Raw genomic sequence first — 26550 nt, 5'->3', positions numbered from 1 at the left:
CTCAAAAGCAACAGACAACAGTGCGCAGGAGTGGCAACCTTGTGGGCTCACTTGTAATTACTGGAGCTTAATGGCATCAGTGCAGAACCACACAGCACCACCCTCCGGCACACAGAGGTACTACTCAAGAGCTTTTGGATCCAGTCTAATGCCTGCGCAATATTCAAAAAGTGGGGACTCAGCCATTCGAAAGAGTCTCTAACAGAAAAGGTGTTTCCAAATGTATTTAACTTATTCTCTCTTGCTCCAGCGATCACAGTTTTTATGTTTTGGTGCTGCACACATTGTACTTCAGCAAATAATGTATCAAAATTATTCTTTTATGCTACCCTGACCTATTTTGGGACCTATGCTAGCTGTCTGAGAAAGAATAACGTATTGTCCTTGTGTATGTTGAGCTAATCTCAATGGTCATGTTCTCAATTAGTGCAGGGGATATTTAGGGTTACATGTAATATAATATAGACCTATATACCACCATTAAGGGCCTGCTCCAGTGTTAATGGTCCGGGCCAAAGCTGAGGGCCTTTATCAAGGGAGCGAGCCTTTAATGACTGGTATGACCCAGCTACTGAAGGCTATAAGGCTATTAGATTATTCCGCCACAAGAGGGCAGAATGTTCTAATAAATAAAGCAAAGGCCTAAAGGAATCCAAGGGTAAACACCCACTCAGGCTCTGTGAGGCCTTTGTTCACAGTTGTTGCTGTGAAACAAACATTGGAATGTTGGAGCTCTGGACTTTTACCAGCCATTAGAAGCCCAGAGCACTCCATTGCCTTCAATGGAGCTACACACATTCCAATGCTCTAATATGGCCTTCGGCTCGGGCCTTTAACACGGGAGCGGGCCTTTAATAGCCGGTAGAGCCCGCTATGGCGGGTTCTAAGGCTATTAGAACATTCTGCCACTCAGGGCAGAATGTTCTATTAAATAAAACAAATTCCTCACGGAGCCCGAGGGGATTAAAATCCCCTCGGGCTCCGGGAGGCTTTGTTCACAGCTGTTGCTGTGAACAAAGCGAACATTGGAATGCTGGCGCTGCGGGCTTTTACTGGCCAGTAAAAGCCCGCAGCACTCCATTGTTTTCAATGGAGCTGCCAACGTTCCAATGTTCTAATATAGCCTTGGAACCCACTGTAGCGGGCTCTACCGGCTATTAAAGGCCCGCTTCGGCTCGGGCCTTTAACAAGGGAGAGGGCCTTTAATAGCAGGTAGAGCCAGCTACGGTGGGTTCTAAGGCTATTAGAACATTCTGCCACTCAGGGCAGAATCTTCTATTAAATAAAACAAATTCTCACGGAGCCTGAGGGGATTAAACTCTCCTCGGGCTCCGTGAGGCTTTGTTCACAGCTGTTGCTGTGAACAAGGCGAACATTGGAATGTTGGCGCAGCGGGCTTTTACCGGCCAGTAAAAGCCAGCAGCACTCCATTGTTTTCAATGGAGCTGCCAACGTTCCAATGTTCTAATGTGCCTTAGTGGTTCCAGCGCATACATCTGTTACAAACCAGGGCTTTCCCTTATGAAAACTAAACACATTTCGGCTCGGGCCTTTAACAAGGAAGAGGGCCTTTAATAGCAGGTAGAGCCAGCTACGGTGGATTCTAAGGCTATTAGAACCTTCTGCCACTCAGGGCAGAATGTTCTATTAAATAAAACAAATTCTCATGGAGCCCGAGGGGAGTAAATCCCCTTGGGCTCCGTGAGGCTTTGTTCACAGCTATTTCTGTGAACAAAGCGAATTTTGGAATGTTGGCGCTGCGGGCTTTTACCGGCCAGTAAAAGCCCGCAGCACTCCATTGTTTTCAATGGAGCTGCCAACGTTCCAATGTTCTAATGTGCCTTAGTGGTTCCAGCGCATACATCTGTTACAAACCAGGGCTTTCCCTTATGAAAATGAAAACACATTATTTGAGTGGCGGCCAGCTGGGTGTAAGAAGGGAATTATTTGTTAAGTGCAATCGTGACAACTGAATCCAACATGATGGCAGTATGATGTGAGCTCCAGCAGAACAAGAGTTGGGTGCATTAGAAACCAGAAGCTTTCAGGAAGATCAACCCTGCTTCCTGATTTTTAGCATTCTGGACATTCTAAAGCACAGAACTGGGAAGATGGGCTTTCTTTTAGATTAATTAAGTAGTGGCTGGAGCTACTCCCAAAGCCAAAGAACTTGCAGTGCCTAAGAAGCCAGGATAGAAATGAAGGTGGGCAATTAGGATCCAGAGAAGGAATGCAGGTGTCGGTCTGAACACTATTATCAGAAGCTTTGCTACACCTATGACAGAATCCTTCTTTCCTTGATACTTCTTCTCAGATGATGATGATGAAGATGACTTCTTTGAAAATTATAGGCAGAAAGATCTGGAATCTCCTCACCCCCTTGAACCAGGCCATAAGGAATGTTTTAAACAGAGAATGTAAAGTAAAACAAACATTTCTGAGATTTATATTGACAAGGTATCTACTGGAGAACTTTCAGATGATTTCTATCTGCAATAAAAGTGGATACATTCATGTCTGGATTATCATTAGAAGGCACAATTCTATAGAAAGATTTCTCCTCTGCAGTTCCAGTTAATTAAAAAATGGAGATTGCAGTGAAAAGATCGTATGTAGAGTACAGGGTCAAACTGGGACAGAAAGTAGGACTGGGCATCAACATAAAAGTGGCCAAATTAGTGCATTAAAAAGCTGAAAAAGGGGCCCATTGCAGCTCTCCAACTGTGACAGTTTTGAACTACGACATGCTGCACAAGTGTTTTGCAAGCAGAGAAGAATGCATGGTTTTCAGCTTGCTGAGAAATCAACAGTAAAAAGTGACCTAGCTGGCCATAAAACAGGCTTATAAACAGCCTGAAAAATGGCCCACACACTGTCCTTACAGACCAGCCCATCGGGCACTGCTTGATTGCCTTACAGGTGAGTCTGGCTCTGGAGGAGTAAAACGTTGCTATCAGGGCAAGCAGATATGCCACATGTAAAGTCCAAACATGTCTCAGGGCTCTTCATACTCTTGCTCTTGAGTTCCTTAATTGCAGCCAGAAGGCACATTGATATGTCTGGAAAGTTTGTTGTTAGAAATGGGGTTTCTGGTTGGCTATCGTATGCACCTAAGCCAGGCAGAATCTACCCACTCTAGTCAGGGCTAGGTAGTTACACAGCCAAGATAACCCCTGCTCACCCCCGTGGTAGCTTGGCACGAGCAGTCAGGCCTATCCCAGAGGCAATGTGTAAAGTGTTTGCACAACACACACAACACACGTGACGCACTGTCCCCACCACAAAGGAAACACAACACTAATTTAGATAAAAACAAACTGTATTGTACACAACATTATTAGACCAAACACAACATGTCAGTAATACCCTGCTACCCAAGCAGTTGTCAGAACATTACACAGCACTATTACTCTGCAAAAAACAGCAGTAGTCACATACAACACATATTGTAATGGATATCCTGCAACATAAGCAGTAGTCAGGAAAGCATTACTAAGATAATGCACGTCATAAAATCATCATACATGCCTATAAAAGGAACATTGGAGAACACAAGTATGGCACAACAACACCTCCTCAGAAATACATTTATCATAACTGTACAGGTCAAAGTACATACATTATTAATAATGCACTTGTCTGAGTGAATATACCATCATGAATGCCCAAAAAGGTGAAGTATCACTAAAGTAGGCTCACCATAGATAGGAAAGCTGGTACCACCCAAACACAAAACAGGAGGATGCTGGCAAACACAAGGATGTCAGTGCCCCAACGGGGGACCTCTCATGCTCTGTTTCTGGCTCCTGCGAAGTGGTAGGGTAATCGTGGCCAGGACCGGGGACCTCCATTGAGGTTCTCCACCCCGGCCTGCTCATCTGCCTCAAGAAGCAACCAACAGGGGCTTCACCCAACACTCCCAGGAGCTGGTGAGCCCAAAGACTAGAAAGTACTGCGAGAGCGTTCACCCTCCTAGCGTAGTGGCTGGGGAGAGGGGCTCACCCCCCATGTCCTGCTTTTTGCCAGGGAAGGTGTTTTCTGTGAGGGAAGAGGGATTGAGGCACGGGAAGCCTCCGATGAGGCTTTCCTCCTGACTGCAGACCTCTGTTACAGTATGGCGGCTGATGAACAAGGGGCCTCCGATGAGGTCCCTGCTCCCTCAGCAGCCGCGCTCCCACCGGCAACACACCCACACCTGATGTGGTGCGCGAGTTCCTCTGGGCCACAGCGGTGATCTCTTACCAAAATGGATGCCGGCTGGTGCCCAAGGGCACTATCCTCAGTGTGCCTCACATCAGGGGCACAGCTAGGAGCTCCCTTGCTCCAGGCTTTGTTACCTCGTGCCCCGGGGTCACAAACCACAGTGCGCTTTCAGATGCGCTCTGCAAACACGACTGCCCGGGTCGCGGTGGTGATTGTCTCCGGCAATAGGTTTCACAAAGCACTCTCAAGGCACTAAATAATTAAAAGAAGAGGTGCTCTCGCAGCACAACACAGGCATCCAGCAGAGCGCAACACCAGATGAAAAGCTAAATGTTGCAGAGGACAGGGGCAACAGCACCCAGCCTCTGGGGACACAAGTGAAGCACAGGGCGGCAGAGCCCAACAACAGGCCAGCACAAGGGGGATGTAGTCAGTGGCAGTTTATCCTACTGACCCAGCAGGTCACAGGTCAGCAGAGCAGAAGCAGTCGTAGGCGGTTCCTAGTGAGTCCCTCCAGCAGCATTCTGTATCCATATCCTTAAGATGTTTCTTGTGCACTTTTACATGGGGAAAATCCCTAGTACTTATACTCAGGGTTGAAAGGCCCTCACAAAGAGAGGCAGAAGATGTTCCAACCAGTTCCAACTGGTTTTAGGAGTGACTTCTCTCTCCTCCAGCACATGCTTCAGACATCAGTTGGGGGTAAATTAGCCCTTTGTGTGAGGCCATGGCACAGCCTTTACAAATGCAGGTGTGCCCCGCCTCCGCTTCTCTCAGCCCAGGAAGACCATTCAGTATGCAGATGCACCTCTGTGACACCTCCACCCTCCCTGTGTACAGGCTGTCTGAAAAGTATGCACAAAGCCTAGTTGTCACCCTGCCCCAGACGTAGATTGGAGTCAAGCTGCAAAACACCAGAATCATAAGCACAGAGAAATGCTCACTTTCTAGAAGTGGCATTTCTATAATGATAATAAGAAATCCATCTAAACCAGTAAGCAGCATTTCTCACTACCATTACAACCATACCAAGCATGCCCACGCTACCCCTCATAAATTAGGCAATACCCCCCTAGTAATAAGGCAGGGCATTTCCAATGCAATCCTATAAGCAAGGCAGCACTCACTGCAGTGAGAAACCAACTAGTCTGTTTGTTAGTACAAGGACAGACTACACAACCAGGCACACGTTCTGCCTTCTACATACATAGCACCCTGCCCTTAGGGCTGGCGAGGGCACACTTTAAAGGTGACTTAAATGTGGTAAAAGGGGAGTTCAGGGCCTGGCAAGTAAATTTAGATGCCAGGTCCCTGTGGCAGTAAAACTGCACATGCAGGTCCTGCACTAGCAGTCCTGAGACAGGTTTGAAAGGCTACTTCTGTGGGTGGCGCAATCAGTGCTGCAGGCCCACTAGTAACATTTCATTAACAGGCCCTGGGTATAGGGATACCACTGTACAAGGGATTTACAGGTACATTAAATGTGCCAATTAGGTGTAGGCCAATGATACCAACTTTAGGAGGGAGAGCACCTGCACTTTAGCACTGATCAGCAGTGATAAAGTGCTCAGAGTCCCAGAGCCAACAGAAGAGGTCAGAACAAATAGGAGGAAGGAGGCAAAAAGTTTGGGGATGACCCTTGACCCTTCAAAAAGGGCCGGACATAACACTGGTGCATTGCTAAAGCTCTTCCTATAGGTTTTCTATTTTCTGATATGAAAGTGTTCACTCAGCAACTAAAATAGAATAATAAAGAAGTCAGTAGAAGACTGTAAACTAATGGGTCCAGTACAGTCATTTGGCTGAGGTAGAGTCTTTGGGTACAAAAGATTATTTGGTCTTTCCCCATCTATAAAAGGATCAACACAGACATTTTGAGGCAGTGGGTGAGGCTGGGGAATCCTTGCAGCTGGCAAATCCCTGTGACTCTCCATCTCTTAGTCTAACCAAACCACCAAATACTTACTCTGCCCTGTGGGGGGGTTTGAAAGATGGGACTTGGCTGAAAACATCTTAAACATATAGAATGTCACATTGTCAGACAAATGGTTCCTAAACATTATAAAATCAGGCCATCAAATTCACATCTGAGAACTTCTTTGAGATTCTTCCATATACCTTAGTGTGAGATTCTCTCCAGGCTCTGCATTAGGGTTCTCTTGATATGATGGACAAGGCAAATATAATGTGAGTCCCAGAAAAAGAAAGGAGACAGGGCTGTCAGTCAGACCTCTTTCTATTCTAAAAGCCTTGATGGGATTTTTGGCAGCTGATGTTGGACTTAAATAAAGCCAATGCCTTTATTGTGCCACAAACATTTAAGAAGGTGACACAACTGATAATTCCAATGTTAAAATCAGAACGTTTTTTAACCCCTCTGGAGCTCCTAGATGCCTACCTGCATAAACAGATGTATCCAAACTCGCAAACAATTCTAAGATTCTATGTAATGGGAGAACATTTTCAATTCCAAGTGCTTCATTTCAGCCTAATATCTGCTTTAAGAGTAATCACAATGTCTGGGGAAAATTTCAGAAAAATCCAGGAGGTCCCACTAAGTACTGAGTTGTCCTAGAAGATCATGGTACTCACCGCTTCTGCAATTCTCCATTTAGCCTCATTCGATCTTTCCCATGTCCACCTCCCCATTTGAGCCCCATAGCTGTCAAAACGTTTGCTTTGGAGGCCTTGCTTGTAGGTTGAGACCTTTAGAGGATAGAACTGAAAGCTCAAGGTTGTTCTATGGAGGTAGCAGTCAGCATTCTGTTATCCCAGCATCCTGCTAGAATTGTGTTCTGCAATGGAATAATTTCAAAACATTGTGAACTTCTAAGTATTTACAGCCGACCTCATGTTTGCCATCCACAATCATTGATGTTTTTTGGAGAATGGTTTTTCCTTTGGTTTAGCATTATCTGCCGTGCAAGTTCACTGGGCAGTGATCCAGGCTATAAGGAAAGCGGACTTCTGTGATAGTTTCCAGACATCTACGTTTTTTTAGTTATTACAGCTGAATAGCGCAAAGTAACTTTCAGCCAAAGAGCAATTCCTAAACAATTTTGTTCTGGTAACAGTAGACGTATTGGAGAGCTGGCATCTTTTAACATCTCCACCCTTTTTGAGTTTTTTTCAGGTCAAGTGGTGCTCTTGATTTCATTGTGTCCTAGAAATTGTTCTACCATTTTCCCATCTCGATAGTGAGAAAAAAACATAATTTCCCTCCGTAACTGCATAGGACTCTTACCTATTTATCGAAACTGCATTACATCCTTCAAGAGGACAGATGCCTTGTTTCTTATGTTTAGGACTGCAAACCAGGAGCTCCCTCCATCTAACGTGACACGGAGCTACTGGTTGGGACCTGTGTTTTTTAAGCCTTTTCTTTAATGAAACAAAATTCAGGGTACATGTAGGGAAGTTCTAAGAATGGAGTAGCAATTTCCTGGGCCATATTTATAGGAGCATTGATCAAAGTTTGCATAACTTAGACTTCACCTCATACATTCATGAGTCATGATAGATGGGTTGGAGTGGTTTTTCATCAGAATTTGGAGCTCAAATATATGTATCAGCAGAATTCCATTAGCTCTGTTTCCTCTTGCTAGTCATTAAATTGTCTCACTGTGTATAGCGGTATATTTTGCACTTTTGTGAATTCTTTTTTAGTGTCCATCTACTTTTTCAGCTTTAATACATCCTCATATCTTTAGCACTAAGAGATGAAAATGTGCGAAGACAAAATGACCCTTTTGTTTACTGGTAATGTTCATTACTTGAGTCCTTATCTTCCTTGTCATTGTTCCAATTACCCAGCCTGCCTACCTCGGGAACATGTCAAGTTTTCCTGTGTGTTAGCTTGATTACTACAGGGTGTGTTTGGTAGACAGCTTTTTTGGGCTATTAGAATAGGGTTTAATTTGGGATAAAGGTTTATATTTAAAGATATTCTCGGCTTTAATTTGGGCTAACGGTCTATATGTGAATATATTCTCCCTAGAGGGAAGAAATACAATGTGTTTGCTTGGATAAGTAAATCATACCCATGCTACAGGAAAAACGGTTATTAGGACTGTGACGTAAAACACCAGGGTTTTAATAAAGTAATACAAATTACAGTTAAGTAATTGGATCATTACAAAGGGAGAAACAGAAAGACAAGCATTTAAATTTTGGAACAGAAGGTTTGTACAACCATTGTCTTCAATGGAGCTCGAAAAATTTTAATAAAATTCTAATAAAGGGATACAAATAATGATGCATCTGCACTCGCCATTCTGTAGTTACAATTGGGTCAGACTTTCCACAGGAAAAGCATTCTTGCTTTTTCTAATAACTTTGGTGTCGTTTGACGAATCTTCACAAACTTTAAAAAGCAAAGTTTCAGGGTGATCCACCAAATGGGGGCCAAGGCAAAGAGGCGGTTCCAAAGTGCATTTTCCCCATGCAATTTCCATGGAGAAAATTAAACATTGTTATAGAAAATATTACACCAGATTTGGCAGAAATCTAGGTCTTTACCGAGAAAGGTTATTTGTGATTTGGTGTAAATCAATTCAGTAGTTTTGGAAAAAATAAGGTTACAAGAATAGAGATATATTGTGCCCCGAGAGTTCCATGGGATTAGGAATTGAAAATATTAAGCATTATGGATGGCCAAGCAGGCACTTTCTCCCATCAGTCAATTCACTACCACAGGACCAAGTTCAAGCTCTCTGATTGGTAGGCCACGGCATTGGAAGAAATGTTGTGGACTCGATCCCCGTATCCCGAAAATGCTTAAAAGTGAATTACAAAAAAAATGTGGAGTGCGTGTCTGTGGGGGGCCTGGCAAGGACAGGTTCTGAACCCAACCGCAACCTGCCACACCCATAGGCTGTGTGTGGCTGGTCACCTGTAGGGGGTTAGGCGCAGAGCCTGTCCGCAAGCCAGGCCAAGGTGCCCATCCCTAAGCCATGCATGGCTGAAAACCGCATGAGGTAGGGACATTGGGTGCCCGCGGGGGTTTGGGCATGGTAATAAGATCTTACTTTACATTCAAAACACCCTAGAAATTCACTGAAAAAAACAAAGATTAAAGTAATGTCATGGTTAGGTAAAGTAGTAATATCTTATTTTCCATTTTAAAAAAACACGCTCTGCTTATGACATCACAGATAGCATCAGTCATGACACGTTAATGTCATCCTGAATTAAATCACAGAGAACATTTCAAAAATATATCACTGATGACAACTTACATGGTGGGGGCACAACTTCTTGTTAGCACAATAAATATTTAATATCTTACATTTTAGCAGACATTTTCACCTATAATATCACTTCAGCCTTTGATTTTTTTCAGTGACAGAAAGATAACTAGCCATTGAGGAAGTAGTTAATGATGTCTGTTTATTTAAGCAGCAATAATCCAACATGTTTCGGGCTTCAAATACCCTTTGTCAAGTCCTGTATCACGTTATTTAAACCAACTATTCTAAAAACATGCATTTCCACATAGGCAACATTTATTACCATAGTGCAGATGTCAAATTCAAACTTGATAGCAGAAAACCAATGTTTACATCCTCCCACACTGCACTTAAGAACTACTTTACCCGGGGAAATACCTCTCCTAATGGTCATGAGGTATCTTTAGTGTGACTTTACCATACTGCACAGATCTAACCACTTGCATCCTTGTTTTATTTTTACTAACATGGCATTAATATGTGAGTAGTATGGTCTCACACAAGGCACCCACACATATACACACAATTGCTCATAGGCATGCAATCACACACATACGTTAGCACATACATATGCATGCATAGCATACATACCTTGAAAGTCTTCTGTCAGATTCCCTAATACCGTCTGTTTGCACCTAATCGTTGTCATTTCGAAGCTGTATTATAAAGTTAGCTGTCATTTGTTTTAGGGCAAATCAGCGTAAGTCTCATTTTAAAAATATCTTTGTATTTTTCATTGTACGCAGCACAACGAGAGAAATGGAATGGGCAGCCTCTATAAGATCCAGGTACCTTATTTTTCATTTTCAGATACTATGTTATACCAGCACAGACCATCTTCTCACCATATTGTGGCTTACATTTTGATATTTGTTACAGGGAGGGACAGCTGCTAGTTATCCTGGACCACCTGGAGCGCCTGTAAGTGTTCACAAGTAAAATGTGTGCTCTTACAATTTTCAGACCCAACGAAACTCTGCATGGTCATTGGTGAGAGCAAGAAGTGAATTTTAATGCCTTTCAGCTGCTCCGCGACCTCGAGACGTTTGCACCCTTTAATCTGAGGCATCTATGGAAAGGCATCATTATATTCAAAGGGAATCAGTTTCTGTTAATGCAGCTACTTTATTACCACTGCACCTGGAGTAATAAATATTTAAAAATCAGTCTTTTTTGTGCATACTCAAGCAGGTAATGGCTTGGGAGCCTACTCTTGGATGTTCAATCCCTGCAAAAAGGATGGAAAACAATAGCAATCCACGCTGTGATTATTATTCCATCATAAAAGACACCACATACCTATGCACACATGCACATACAGACCCCATCTCCCACTTTCTTCTTCCATGCATCTACAGCATTCCTTGATGTCAGCAAATATCCATGGGCATGGCAACGGCATTTCGTAGTTGATGATGACTCTGTTACTTACTGGTAATCTTCATTACACTGATTTGTAGTCCCCTTGTCCCAGACGGAAACAGTGAAGCGACTCTGCCTCCTACAGAGGTGTATAGCACATACTGAGTAGAGGACCCTGTCTGCGTGCAAACTTCCTCTTTCTATGACCAGTGTAAGTAGCTCCTTCCCTCTTCCACCTGTCCTGTAATGCCAAGTCAAACTTGATCATTGGTACAGGGAAGGTTGTGGTCTGGGATGAAGAGGACCATGAACTGGGATAATGAAGATTACAGGTAAATAATGGTAACTACCCCTTGTTAGAAATTAGGTTTCTAGTTGGCAGAGGTATGCACCTTGTCCAAGCAGGAACCACAATCCTAGACAGGGTAAGTCACAAACACACCCTAAAATAACCTGTGCTCACCCTCTGGTAGCTTGGCACATAGCAATCAGGCTTAACTAAAGAGGCAATGCGTTAAGCATTTGTGCAACACTTCAAGTTTAAAACAGTAAAACACAACACAAAAAATACCATACTTGGTTACAAAATTAGAGCTTAATTTAATAAATAAAACAAGACTAAAACAGCAAAAATCCAATATGTAGAACTTGAGATATGAACGTTTAAGAATAAACTGCAAACTAGCACTTAGAAACAAGAAGCGCCAACTGGGGTTACCTGGTCATGCCGGACCGGGACAAAGTCAGAAGTTCAGGTCAATTGTGATGGAGCGCGGGTCAGCTAAAGGGACCCATTGAGGCCCGCTGAATAAAAGTAACTTAATCCTGGTTACATCAACGTTTGAGGATGCGGGGAGCAGGGTGAAGAAATGCATCAATGTGATCCAAGCAGTGAAGGTGATGCATTGATCCCTCCCGCACCGTAGCAAAGGTGCATCAATTTTCTCCATGCAACAGCTTCGATCCACTGGCTCCAAGATGTGGCGGTTCTGAAGGCGTTGCACCAAGGTCAATCCGTGCTGGGGAGGTGGTGAGTCGACTGCGATCCATGCATTGGAGTCTATACGCCAATTCTGATCCATGAAACAGAGGCAATGTACCGGTTCTGAGCCACTCAGTGGGGGCGATGCATTGGTTCTGACTAGAGTAGCACTTTCAAGCCCACTTCCAAGTGCCCAGGACTGGATTGGTACCACTTGGCAGGACAAGACTCATAATTTGCAGAGTCCAAGTGCTATAGCAGATCAGTTGGAAGTCTTTTGTGTCCTTGAGGCTTCAGTAAAAAAAGGAGGCAAGCCAGCAAGCGTTTGGAGTCACTTTACTTCTGGGATGGAGAGATGCAGGTCCAGTCCTTCATACTGAGGCAAGGAGGGAAGCAGGCAGCAGATCAGCACAGTTAAGGAGGAGTCTAGCAACGCAGAAGTCCAGCCGAGTGGAAGTCCTTGTAGCAGCACAGCAGTCCTTCTTCCTGGCAGAGTACCCACAGGTCCAGAAGTATACTGAGCTGGTAGGGTCAGAAGTCCAGTTCTTATACCCAGTGGTGTCATTGAAGCAGAGGAGACTCCAAAGAAGGGCTTTGAAGTGCACCAATGTCCTCCCTTCCTGTCCTGGCTCCGGACGCACTACAAGGGTTTCAGCAGTCCTTTGTGTGGGGACAGGGCACAGTCTATTCAGGTGTATGTGTGAGACTGTGTCCAGCTCCTCCCTCTCATCCTGCCCAGGATGAATCACAAGAATGTTGATAGCCCTTTAGTCTCACCTAAGCTACGTTTGTGTGTGGCGGTCTAAATGGAATGCAGAAAGCCAAACTGTCACCCCACTACAGGAGTATTGGAGACAGGCTGCAATCACACAGGGATAAGAGCAGGAAAATGGCAACTTTCTAAAAGTGCCATTTTCCAAATTGTGACAATAAATCTTACTTTACTAACCATAGGCACTAAATATGCAAGATCTACCCCTTTCCAATTAGGAATTAAAGCTTATTCCATGTAATAAGGAATCCCCAATGTTATCCTATGAGATGATTAGGCCTCACAGTAGTGAAAAAATAATTTGGGAGCTTTTCACTACCAGGACATTTAAAATGTTAAAGTATATGTCCTGCCTTTTAATTACACAGCACACTGCCCTATGGGCTACCTAGGGCCTCCCTTAGGGTTGACCTATATGTAATAAAAGGAGAGTTTACGGCTTGGCAAAGGGTTTTAAATGCCAAGTTGAGATAGCAGTCTAACACTGCATTTAGGCTGTAGTGGCATGCCTGGGACATGTTTTAAACTGCTACTTAAGTAGGTGGCACAATTAAGTGCAGGTTCACTAGTAGCATTTGATTTACAGATCCTAGGTATATGGTATATCACTCTATAAGGGATTTATAAGTAAATTAAATAAGCCAAGTAGGTATATACCTATCAAGCCATGTTTTAGGGAAAGAGCACAAGCACTTTAACACTGGTTAGCAGTGGTAAAGGGCACAGAGTCCTAAGGCCAGCACAAAGTGCAGGGGAAAAGGCAAGAAATGTGTGGGAGGCCATGCAGAGAGGGCTTTTTCAAATGCCCTTCCTCATTCCAGACCTAAACAGTGAGACAGTACCAAGCCACCAAAATATGCACCAACAACAGTTAATGCTCAAACCACATTTTATTTGGACTACAATTATACCATTACTATTTTCAGAACTGACGCACCAAAAGAACCCACTGAATCCTACAGATCCAACATATAGTGCTTATCAAATGTTTGAAGGGATGACTAAGTTGCAGCCTGACCTACCTTATGTGATGATGCTCCCCCTAGTTCGGCCCAAGATGCTGTGACCAGTCTAGTGGACCGACCCTGGACATTCAATAGAATGGTTTCCCCAAGATATTTATAAGCTTGGGATATAGCTTGGCTAACCGATTTCCTGAGTGTCTGAGGTGATAACTTGTTACCCTTGTTGGCAGACGCATGTGACTCAAAGAGACATTTGGATGATCTAAACTCTTTTTTCCAGTGTAGGAAAGTCCTCCTTTTTGCCCTGGTCACCCCCACACTTTTTGGACAGGTACTGGTGGTTACTGACTTTTGGCTGTACCCTGGGTACTGCTTACCAGTCCCAGGGCCAGTGCTCTGTGTAAAGTGGATATGCAAATTAGGCTAATTATAATTGGATAAGTTTACCTACCTATAAATCCCTAGTATATCGTAGGGCATGTAGGTTTAAGGACCCCAGCATAGGTAGTGCACCCATAGGTGTACTGCTGGGGTGCCCAGCGTAATTTTAAAGGCAGGCCTGCCTTGCTGGCTGCTTTTAAATTAAAGTTATAAGCAAATTCGACTTTGGAATGAAAAGTAGTTCCAAAGTCTTAAACTACCTTATTTTTACATATAAGTCACCCCTAAGGTGTGTCCTACGTGCCCCTAGGGCTGGGTGCCATGTAACTATAAGTAGGGACCTTATAAAAATAGTTTTATATGCCCTGGTGAGGTAAAAACAGCCAAATTCATTTGCCCCTCATTGTAGTGAATGGCCTCCACAGGCTAGAATGGGGAGACTTTATTTTAATTTTTAAAGTCTCCCTAAGTAACAGATACCAAGAGTTTGGTATCAAATTAATTGTTATAATAAATCCCACAACTTCCAGCAGTTGGATTTAATATAACTTGTTCAGGTAAAGAGTTTTAAATTTTACCTGAAAAGTTGCCAACTTCAGCCCTGCAGTTTTTTTACTGCTGCGCTCTGATTGGCCAGCCTCTGGCAGCCTGGCCAGGCTACTTGATGAGGTGTGAAGTGGCCTGGCTTCACACAAAGAGATGTGCCTGTGAGAGGAGATCTCCCCTCAGCAGATGGTGAGGCAGGAAGGGGGAGTGCTGCCAAACTGGTCTTCAAAGGCAAAGAAGGACATTTGGAGCAACCCAGCAACACCCCCACATCATGCAATCCCAGAAAACTAGATGCCCCCTTGATTTGATTAGGAGAGGGCAGGAGAGGGGTGTGTTTATGATTTTTAGCCACATCAGTGGGCTGGCTCAGCCAGATGTAACCTCCAAAAACCATTTTCAGCCATGATGGATTTTTGAAGAATGTTGCCTCCTGGGATTGATTTTTGCCACACTTCCCAGGAAGTGGTCATCACAGGGGGAAGGACCCTGCACCTGATCGGAGAACCAGGACCTCCCTGTTTTTCGCCCAGGAGCAAGGATAAAACTGGCAGACCTGCACCCACACCTCAGTTCCCTACCACATCCCTACCAGGAAGAACTACAGAAGAAGAAGAACGGCCCTGCTGGACCCCTGGCCTGCACCTGGAACCTGCACTCAGAAGGACTGCACCAGCAGCACACTGGGGCTTCACCACAAGAAGGACTTTGCCTGGCTTCAACTGGTTCAAGGAGGGACTCCCTGTTTGCTACAGGTGAAAAATTGCTAACCAGAGTCCCCTGAACCAACTCCTGAAGAAATCAACCAGCTGACCACTGCCCAGTGGCCAAAAAGGAGTTTGCACCAGCTGCATTCTGGGATTTGTAGTCCACACCACCAAGGATCATCTCAGAGCTTCTGGACCCTTGGGGTGCGCTGTGGACCCCAAAAGAACATCTGGGAGAAGACCCAGAAGTTTGGAGAAGTTTGGAGAAGTTTTGAAAAAAAGTTTCATTGAGGGACTGACCCGCCGAGGCAACTCTAGCCGGCTTGCCTCAACCGTGACCCGGCCTGATTTGCAGGTTCGTCCCGGTGAAGAAAATCTCCAAAACAGAGACCAAGTCCGAACTTACAAAGTTGACCGGGACCTCCCAGCCAGAGTATACGAGGAGGGCTCCAAGGACGTTGGATCTAGATCCAGGTTTACCCCGGTCGAAGGATTTTCACCTCGAAAAAATGACTAAGTCCGAAGGTAACAATCTCCACCGAGGATTCCCGCGACACATATCCGGAGAAGGGTTCCAGGAGGTCGGATTGGACTGGCAGGTTCGTCCCACTGAAGAAAATCTTCAGAAAAACGACTAAGTGCGAAGGTAAACTTTTGACCGAGGCCTCCCGAGGCTTGTAGCCGAACTGGGCTCCATCGCGGTCGGCCTTAAAGATTGACTTTGCCCCGGTCAAGGTGCAACCAGATGACCCGATTGGTGCTTTTTGTTTCTATGCGCTAGAAAACAATAATTCTTTAAAAATTCATACCGATTTTATTTGTTTTTGTGTCATTTTAAAGATAAAAACATAATCTATTTTTTATAAATTGGTTTTGGATTTTTAAACTGTTTCCTGTGTTTTATTTAATTACTGTTTTGTGATATTTGAATGCTTTACACTCTGTCTACTAAGTTAAAGCCTTGTCGCTCGTTGCCAAGCTACCAAGGGTTGAGCTGGGTTTAATTTACTGAGACCTAACTGGGCCTAAGTGGAGGTTAGTGGCCTATTGCTAAGTGTAGGTACCTACCTGCCCTTGCCAATAACCCATTTTCCAACATCCAGCCCCAATAAATAGTCAAAGTTCCTATGCCATTCAAAGAAGGAACCTTATTATCTGAATTTTTAGGAAAAACAAAAAGGACCACTTTCTGTGCCAGCTGACAAGATGAATGGATCTTGGGAATTCGTTTGGGATCCAGACTCAGGATCACTTTATCTGGAAAGAAAGGGAGATACAGAAAATGAGCCAGGAAGGCACTTAATTGCCCTAATCTCTTACCAGAAGTAATGGACACCTAAAAGGCTGTCTTGGCAGAAAAACAAGATAGATATGATGAGTCTAGAGGCTGAAAAGGTTCTAAGTGCAAACCTCTCAAAACAATTTAGAGTTCCCATGAAGGGATTAGATGTGTAGTCATTGGATGTGTCCTTCTGAACCCCTGCAGCAATCTGAAGAGCAAAGGGGAGATGTGTGAGGAATTCATCAAAACATTTAGAGCACTGAGGCTGCCCATTAGAAGACTAAGTGGCTGGAGATAGCCCTTGTAAAAACCATCCCTGAGTAATTCCAAAATTTGGAAGGGATCAATGGCTATGAGATAAAGATGCCTGGAAGCACACTATCAAAGGAAATTACCCTTGTGTTTCTTGGATGAGGCTAATGTATATGGTTTATGTGATGCCTGAATGTCCAGAGCAACCGACCTTTAGCAACCAAGCTTCTCTAAATCTACCCTTTTAAATTCCAAGCTGTCCGCTTGATATGTTGTAATTAGATGTCTGGAAGAACAAGAAACAGAGGTGATAGAGGTTTAAGGGAAAGATGGACATATTCCCCTTTAGAAAGACTCATCAAGAGCAGGAACCACGGTTGGCATTGCCAAAAAGTTGGTACAAGGGGTCTCAGTGCCCCTCGCTTTCTGAATCTTCTGCAGCATCTTGGGGGGGGGAGAATAGGAAGTAATGCAAAACACTCTGTCTGGATGCCAAGGAATCAAACTCATCAATTGCCCAAGCCTCTGGACAACAGGTATCTGAACAGAAGCAGGGAAGCATTGCACTGACCTGATTGATAGGCGATAGTTGATGGAAGGAGGCATGTTTCAACTGAGGCTGCTTGTCCTACAATTCCGAGCCACCTTGACATATACTGCTGACAAGGCTATAAGGTGATTCTCTGCCCTTTGCAACTAGATTCAGCTTTCACCTCTTTGTACCTCCTTGACGGTTCAAGTACACCTCGCCACCTGGTAGTCACAACCACATCCAGGCCTTCCAATTGTGAAGAAAATGCCTAAGGGGCCCACTGCACTGCTTTTAGCTCCCTCCAGTTGGAATACTAACTGGCTTCCTGTGATGACCAGGCACTTTCCCTTTCCTGATCCCCCAGGGTTGCTGCTTCCCATCCCATAAAGACTGGCATCTGTACTGACCTATGTTGGCTAAGGGGGTTGCAAAGGAACACCCTTTGACAAATTGTTGGACACCAGTCACCAATCCAGATGATTGCAAATCTGAAATGTCACATGGATTAACTGATCGTAATTTTGAAACTATGGTGACCAGTGAAACAGGATGTGATTCACTAAAGGCATGAGATGGAACCTTGCCAATGGAACCACCATTGCTGTGACTGCCATTAGTCGGTGCACTTTGCACCTTGCTCTTGTTGACAGATTGGTTTGCTGTGAGATGGTTGATCGCATCTTGGAGAATAGTGAACCTTGGGATGGGAAGAAACGCTCGAACCAATACAGTATTGAACTAAGCTCCAATGAACAGTCTGTCTTGTAATGGATGCAAATGAGACATTGGAAAATTGCTTATGAAAGCCAGTCTCTTGAGTGTCCCAATCACAAGCTACACATGCTCTTGACCCTTCAAAAAAGAACAAGCAGATAATAATCAGTCTTCAAGGTATGGGAATATATAAATGATTTGTTTATGCAAAACAGCTATAGCATGTGCAAGTACCTTTGTAAACACCCTGGGAGATGTTGACAAAGTGAAAGGCAAGGCCTAGAACTGGAAATGCTGGTCAACAACAAAATGAAGAAAGCTTTGACTGGCTGGATAAACTGAAATGTGAAAGTAGGCATCCTGTAAGTCCAAAGTGACAAGGAAGTCCCCCTTGCCAATGACGGAGTTATGGACTTAATTGAAATCATTTTGAAATGTTCCACCAAAACATATTTTTTGAGTACCTTGAGATTCAACATGGGACGCAATCTCTCATTGGCCTTGGGAACCAACAATAAAATTGGGAAAAACCTATGCCTCTCTATGATGGAACCAGAATCACTGCTCCTTTGTCTGCTAAGGCCTGTTGTTGCAGATTCTCTTTTGACAGGGGGAGGAGTAGGAAGAAATAGGTCTTGAGGCAGTGCATTGAAAAAAAGGCATTTGCTAATAGCATTTGATAAACTCCAGAACCCATATGTTCATAATGCATTTCTCCCACTGAAGACAGAACCAACCTTACCTCGTCCCAATTTCCAAATAGTAATTTCTGGGACTGGACTTCACTCTCCTGACTGGTTGGTCGACCACAGGCCCGGACTTGAAAGGGATGTCTGTTCTGTGCCAGTTGGAATGATTTCTTTTGAACAAAGGACTTCTTCCCTACCACAAGCTCAAAGGCTTACACATTTACTTCTCCTCTGTGGCTTTCTGAATCATCTGATCTAGCTTCTGACCAAAAAGCTTCTGGCCTGCAAATTGAAGTTTTTGGATTCATGTGTCTGTGATTTCATCCTTAACAATCTCTGGCCTTCTACAGCAGCCTCAGCAGATGACGAAGTGGCCCAGAAACAATAAAATGTGATATCAGAGAGGAGATGGGCAAGAAGCTCAATCTCACATAACAGAGTGTAGGATGCTCGTTATTCTGAACAGTGTCATACAATGTTTGGAAGTCCTTAATCGATGCCTCGTTATATTATCTGCTTATGTGTTAGCTCTGAGAGAAGAATTTGTAGCTGCATATGATCTCTTTAACAGTGCTTGTACCTTCTTGTTTACCACCTCAGCAAGTGTAGCATCTTCGGAGGCTACACTTGACATAGAAACCATAGATGCCTGTAGGAAAGTGTGTCCTTTTGACATGGTTACCCCCACCTTTTGCCTGGTATCAGATCTGATTTTGATTGAAAGTGCAATGGGTTCTTGCTAATCAGGTCCCCAGTGCCTCATCTCTTTTCCTAAACTTTACAATTGTTCCCCAATAGGCAACTTCTTTAGCGCCCTTTGTTAGTCCCAAGTAAATGATATCCCTGGTACCTAGGGCCTGAGGTGCTTAAGAGGGTCCCTAAGGGCTGCAGCACAAATTGAGGTGCTAACGAGGCCCCCTAAGGGCTGCAGCACAAATTGTGCTACCCTAAGGGACCCCTCTCTAAGCACATGACAGCTTGCCATTGCAGGCTGCTTAACTTGGTGCAGACAAAGGTGAAAACACAACATGGCACACAGCCTGTGTGCCATGCTCCCTAACATTGCATGTAATATATGAAAATCACCCCTACATCAGGCCTTACAGCCCTAAGGCAGGGTGCATTATATTACATGCAAGGGTATATCTGCGATATGCCCCTGCTATGTCTTTGTCAATTCTCAGACATGGTAAGGGGCCAGGGAAGCCACTTTAAATGCATATGCTGGACACTGGTCAATACCAGTTCACCAGCTACATGACCGCTTCACTGAAGATAGGGATGTTTGGTAGCAAACATCTCGTATTGATATGCTCACACTAATTCCAGTGATGGATTTATCAATACATGCACCCATAGGGCACCTTAGAAGTGCTCCCTGAACATCTACCAGACTCTTGTGTACTTGCTGACTGGTTTCCTCCAGCCTGCAAACTGAGACACATTGTGGTCTCCTAGGGTGACAGCCTTCTGTTCTCAGGAAGCCCAGAACAAAAGCTTGTCTGGAAGAGGGTGCAAGACCCCCTCCCACCGGATGACCTGTTGATTAGCTTTCCTAAGGATGCTATCCTCAAAGGACTGCCACCTTTGAAATGCGAATCTGGCTCCCCTCACAGGAGAGGAAGCCACTCCTCCTATCCAGAGCCCACATGGCACCTTGACAGGAAGGAAAATTAGCTAGTCAGGTAGGTGTGCCACCCACAGGCTAGTATTACCCCTAAGTTGGGCTACTGAGAGGTGGACATGAAATTTCAGAGGTAGCCATCTTTGTGATGGCATACCTAGGAATTATGGGACAGGGTTATGCCTACTTCCCACAGGATGTGATCATATAGAAGGCATAGCGACCCCAAGGGTCAGTAGCCCATTGGCTACTACACTATACCCACCTTATGCCCCTACATTCAGTATTTAGAGGAGCCCATGGCACCGGAGAAGCAGATCCTGATGACCTAAGAAAACCAAGGACACATAAAAGCCACAAAAGCAGAAAAGGAGAAGAGAAGCAACTGACCTGGTACTCACCCTGCCGGCCTGTCTGCATCCCTCATCGAGATCTGCACCAAAGTCGACTTGCTCTGCGGCTGTTGATTTCAGAATTATGGGAGGACTGCCTGCCTTCAATAAAGATTCAAGACCTCCCATTAACAGCGGACATGTTGTCCAGCAAACTCCAAAGAAGGGATATCCTGAAGCCTCTTGAACTGCCAAAACCCGACACCTGAAGTCACCACTGCACCTGCCACCCGAGTTGAAGTGGACCACAAGTGCCAATAAGGTCCCCTAGCACTCCAGAGTCGGAATCCATTGTGGTTTCACACCTCCTGGACTCCCCCCCTCCCACTTGAAGTCACCTCTGCATCCATCTCCCCTGAGCCATGGAGAAGGGAACCTAAGGTGCCTACCTGTGCCCAAGCATTGTGAGGCCCCAGGCCCGCTGTTGGTTCAGCCTGACTGGCCTCCAGGTCAGAGCCTGCAGCCTCTTTTCGCAGTGACCGATCTCCATTGAAACGCATTGTGCACCCAACGCTGTTTTTCACCCTGCACCGAGCCGCCCCTGGGCTGCTGGTGGTATACTATTGGTGCTGCCTGGGACTATGCCCACTACTCACCTTAACTCCTGGAGATTGGTCTTGTAAGTCACTTTTCTCTACCTGTTTGGCTGAACTTGTTTTTCCTCCGATAGGATAACATGGCAGAACACTGAAATTGCACTGTGTCCACTTTTTAAAGTGAAAAGATTTCCTATTTCAAAAATACTTAACTGAACGATTTTACTCTGATGCCTAACATGTATAAAGATACTTGCTATCTTTGTAAATTGGTGTGGATCTACTTTTTCAGTTATGTCTCATTTATTGACTATTGTGTGTATTTGTGGATGTCACACTACCTCCAAATAGAGCACTTTGGGATTGCAAACCCCTGTCCACTCACTGGTGAATGCTTGGACCCTTTACATGGTATTGACATGCACATATAGGGCTAGCTTCCTACAATGCCAACATACTATTCACTTTTGGTGTTCGGGGATTTGTTCCTTAAAGTTTCTGATAAGGTTGCTCTTATTGAGAAAATGTTGAATAGATTGTCAGGATCCTTCTACTCTTTATAGGGCATTGATTTAATGATGTTGTGCATGGGTAAGACATCTGCTTCCATGTAACTGTATTGGGCAAATAACCCATCCTCTTGTCTGGGTGTTCATCAATACTCAAAATCTTCAGAATATATTTTAAGAGGTCTTTCAGCTGTGGGCCTTTGCTCTTTAATCAGAATCCTGATCATCTTCATTATCAAGCTTTTGTTTATTGGTTAAGGGTTCAACTGAACCAGAATCAACAGGCTCCTTAATTAAGGCCTGAAGCTCAGCACGGGAAAACTGCAGAACTTCATCTTCTTCAGGTTCTCAAACAACCAGCTCAACAAAATGCTCCTTATGTGCTCTTTTTTGCCCTCCATTTAAAAAAACAGGTAAGCAAAGCAGTAAGACGCTAATTCGGTATCCAAAAAATGCATAGCCTGCCAGATATGCACCTAGGGCGCACTGACAGTGGTCAGGGATACCATGCTATGCAGCTCCTATTGGCCTGAACTCCAATGCTAGAATAGCTCCCCAGCACATTGACGGGGAGCGTGTCGGAAGAATGGTGTGAATAGTTCCTTGTGCCCCATGTCAAAAAAAAAAAAACAAGTAAGAATCATAACATTGCTGCTGTATATAAAACAAATGCGGCTTGTACTGAGGACAGATAAAACATAGTATGGGTGGAAGGGAGACGGTGCTACCTATACTAGTTCTATAAATAGAAGAAGTCTGCTTGCAGACAGGGTCTTCGACCCAGGGCATGGCATACACCTCTGTCAGAGGGGGAGTTGCCTCACTGTTTAGGTGTGGGACAAGGCGCACGAAGATGAGGGGTTAATATCTGTTCTCCTGTGTGGATAGAGTTGCTGTGTGTATGCATAGGTTTATCAACTAAAATAATTAACTCCTGGGAGCAGGTATGGATAAGGCCAAATTAAAGCAAAGTCAAATAATGCATTATCATGGTGACTTGCAAGTGCGTGCCTGTTAGAAATTGGGTTTTTGGTTGGCAGTCAGGTTACCCCCTGTCCAAGCAAAAGCCCTCACTCTAGTCAGGGTAAGTCACACACAATCCAAGATTATCCTGTGCCCACCCTCTGGTAGCTTGGCACGAGCAGTCAGGCTTAACTTAGAAGGCAATGTGTAAAGTATTTGTGCAATAAATCATACAATACCACCATATAGCACTACAAAAATACACCTAACAGTGTTTAGGAAAATATAGAATATTTATCAGGATAATTGTAGGTCAAAACGAATAAAGTTGCAATGTGAATTTGTAGAGATATCACTGAAAAGTGATACAAAGGCCCTCATTACGACCCTGGCGGTTTGTAACCGCCAGGGCCGCGGGACGCGGGACGCGGTGGCACCGCCGACAGGCCGGCGGTGCCCCGCGGGGCATTCTGACCGCGGCGGCTTAGCCGCGGTCAGAGAAGGGAAACCGGCGGTCTCCCGCCGGTTTCCCGCCGGTTTCCCGCTGCCCCCAAGGAATCCTCCAAGCCGGCGCAGCTTGCTGCGCCGGCTTGGGGATTCCGACTCCCCCTCCCGCCATCCAGTTCCTTGCGGTTCTCCCGCCGGGAACCGGATGGCGGGAGGGGGAGTCGCGGGGCCCCTGGGGGCCCCTGCAGTGCCCATGCCAATGGCATGGGCACTGCAGGGGCCCCCGTAAGAGGGCCCCGCTTGTATTTCACTGTCTGCATAGCAGACAGTGAAATACGCGACGGGTGCAGTAGCACCCGTCGCACCTTCCCACTCCGCCGGCTCGATTACGAGCCGGCTTCATGGTGGGAAGGTCGTTTTCCCCTGGGCTGGCGGGCGGCCTTTCGGCGGCCGCCCGCCAGCCCAGGGGAAAACTTGGAATGCCGGCCGCGGTCTTCAGACCGCGGTGCGGTATTCCTGCGGCGCAACTTTGGCGGGCGGCCTCCGCCGCCCGTCAAAGTTGTAATGAGGGCCAAAGTGTCTTAAGTCTTTAAAAAGCAAACAAAGTCTCTTTCAAGCACAAAGTACCTGGTTTGGAGTGGAAAATCTCCTCAGAGGGCCACCAAAGAAGAGATACGTGGAAAAAGGGTGTTTGCGTCTATTTCTCCCCAGCACACACGGACTTGCGTCGTTATTTTTCACGCAGGGAAGTCATGCGTCGTTTTCCGGCACGCGGACAGTCTCTTTCTGTGGATCGCGGGGATTACCAGATGTCCCGGGTCTGTGCGTGGATTTTCCTGCTTGTTTTCCGGCTGCGCGTCGAAATTACGATCTCAAGGCAGGCGTCGCGTCGATTTCTCCTCTGGAGGTCGGGCTGCGTTGTCCTTGCGAAGCCGTGCATCGAAGTTTCGGTTGTCCCAAAGGCGTTGCGTCGATCAGCGTCGGTGTGCGGCGTTTTTCTCGCCGCGGAACAAGCTGTGCGTCGAAAATTTCGGCGCATGGAGCGTCCGAGTGAAAAAGAGAAGTCTTTTTGGTCCTGAGACTTCAGGGAACAGGAAGCAAGCTCTATCCAAGCCCTTGGAGAGCACTTTCACAGCCAGACAAGAGTTCAGCAAGGCAGCAGGCCAACAGCAAGGCAGCAGTCCTTTGTAGAAAGCAGACAGGTGAGTCCTTTGAGCAGCCAGGCAGTTCTTCTTGGCAGGATGTAGTTTCTGGTTCAGGTTTCTTTTCCAGCAAGTGTCTGATGAGGTAGGGCAGAGGCCCTGTTTTATACCCAAATGTGCCTTTGAAGTGGGGGAGACTTCAAAGAGTGGCTAAGAAGTGCACCAGGTCCCCTTTCAGTTCAATCCTGTCTGCTAGGGTCCCAGTAGGGGGTGTGGCAGTTCTTTGTGTGAGAGCAGGCCCTCCACCCTCCCAGCCCAGGAAGACCCATTCAAAATGCAGATGTATGCAAGTGAGGCTGAGTACCCTGTGTTTGGGGTGTGTCTGAGTGAATGCACAAGGAGCTGTCAACTAAGCCCAGCCAGACGTGGATTGTAAGGCACAGAAAGATTTAAGTGCAAAGAAATGCTCACTTTCTAAAAGTGGCATTTCTAGAATAGTAATATTAAATCCAACTTCACCAGTCAGCAGGATTTTATATTACCATTCTGGCCATACTAAATATGACCTTCCTACTCCTTTCAGATCAGCAGCTACCACTTCAATACTGTATGAGGGCAGCCCCAATGTTAGCCTATGAAGGGAGCAGGCCTCACAGTAGTGCAAAAACAAATTTAGGAGTTTTACACTACCAGGACATGTAAACTACACAGGTACATGTCCTGCCTTTCACCCACACAGCACCCTGCTCTAGGGGTTACCTAGGGCACACATTAGAGGTGACTTATATGTGGAGAAAGGGGAGGTTTAGGCTTGGCAAGTACTTTTAAATGCCAAGTCGAGGTGACAGTGAAACTGCACACACAGGCCTTGCAATGGCAGGCCTGAGACAAGAAAAAAGGGGCTACTTAAGTGGGTGGCACAACCAGTGCTGCAGGCCCACTAGTAGCATTTAATCTACCGGCCCTATGCACATAGAGAGCACATTACTAGGGACTTATAAGTAAATTAATAGTCCAATCAGGTATGATTCAAGGTTACCATGTTTTAAGGGAGAGAGCATATGCACTTTAGCACTGGTTAGCAGTGGTAAAGTGCGCAGAGTCTAAAAGCCAGCAAAAACAGTGTCCAGGAAGGGGAGGGGAGGCAGGCAAAAAGTTAGGGGTGACCACCCTAAGGCTGTCAGGTCTAACATGTGTCCCCCCCAGCTGAAAGTGGGGAGAGCTACCCGACCTCCTGGGAGCTCTCATCGCTAAGGCGGAATTATCTGGAGAGACCATCAGCATTGGCATGGTCAACCCCTGGGCGATGTTCCACCGTAAAGTCCATCCCCTGTAGGGAAATTCACCACCTCAAGAGTTTTGGATTCTCACCCCTCATCTGCATGAACCATCTGAGGGGCCTGTGGTCTGTCTGAACCCGGAAGTGAGTCCCAAACAGGTAGGGTCTTAGCTTCTTCAGTGCCCAGACCACAGCAAAAGCTTCTCTCTCAATAGCACTCCACCTTTGTTCCCGTGGTAATAGCCTTCTGCTAATAAAGACTACTGGTTGGTCTAGGCCCTCCTCATTTAGCTGTGCTAGGACTGCCCCTATGCCATGCTCTGAAGCGTCTGTCTGCACGATAAATTCCTGGGAGTAGTCAGAGGCCTTGAGCACGGGGCCATGCACATGGCTTCCTTCAGGGAGTCAAAGGCTTTCTGACAAGCCTCTGTCCAATTCACCAACCTAGGTTGTTTCTTGGAAGTGAGTTCTGTCAAGGGTGACACAATGGTACCATAGCCCTTGACAAATCTGCGGTAGTATCCTGTGAGGCCTAAAAAGGCTCTCACCTCAGTCTGAGTTCTAGGTGGTTGCCAGGCCTTGATAGTTTCAATCTTGGCCTGGAGTGGCTGCACCTTGCCACCACCCACTAGGTGTCCCAAGTACACCACGGAACCCTGCCCAATCTGGCATTTACTAGCTTTGATGGTCAGGCCTGCCTGTTGCAGGGCCTGAAGCACCTCCTTGAGGTGGAGCAGGTGTTCCTCCCAGCTGGAACTGTAGACAGCTATGTCATCCAGGTAGGCTGCACAGAAGGCATCCTTGCCAGCTAGGACCCCGTTAACCAACCGTTGGAAGGTAGCGGGGGCATTTTTCAATCCAAACGGCATCACCCAGAACTGGTAATGGCCATCAGGGGTTGAAAATGCGGATCTTTCTTTAGCCCCCTCAGTCAGGGCGATCTTCCAGTACCCTGAAGTAAGATCAAACGTACTCAGGAACTTGGCAGCGCCCAGCCTGTCAACGAGCTCATCAGCTCGGGATGGGGTGAGCATCAGTCCGTG

At 45.6% G+C, this 26550-nt stretch overlaps 1 protein-coding gene across 1 annotated transcript in view; it reads left to right on the top strand.

Moving 5' to 3' along the window:
• COL19A1 (collagen type XIX alpha 1 chain) overlaps positions 1-26550 on the top strand; it is a 2318824-nt gene that overhangs the window by 1927282 nt on the left and 364992 nt on the right. The window contains exons 40-41 of the mRNA XM_069235722.1: positions 10178-10219; positions 10311-10352. Coding sequence (XP_069091823.1) covers positions 10178-10219; positions 10311-10352 — 84 coding nt within the window. The remainder of the gene's footprint in view (positions 1-10177; positions 10220-10310; positions 10353-26550) is intronic.

The sequence above is a fragment of the Pleurodeles waltl genome, chromosome 5, assembly GCF_031143425.1.
Source record: "Pleurodeles waltl isolate 20211129_DDA chromosome 5, aPleWal1.hap1.20221129, whole genome shotgun sequence".
NCBI lineage: Eukaryota > Metazoa > Chordata > Amphibia > Caudata > Salamandridae > Pleurodeles > Pleurodeles waltl.
This window is presented reverse-complemented; position numbering and strand designations above follow the sequence as displayed.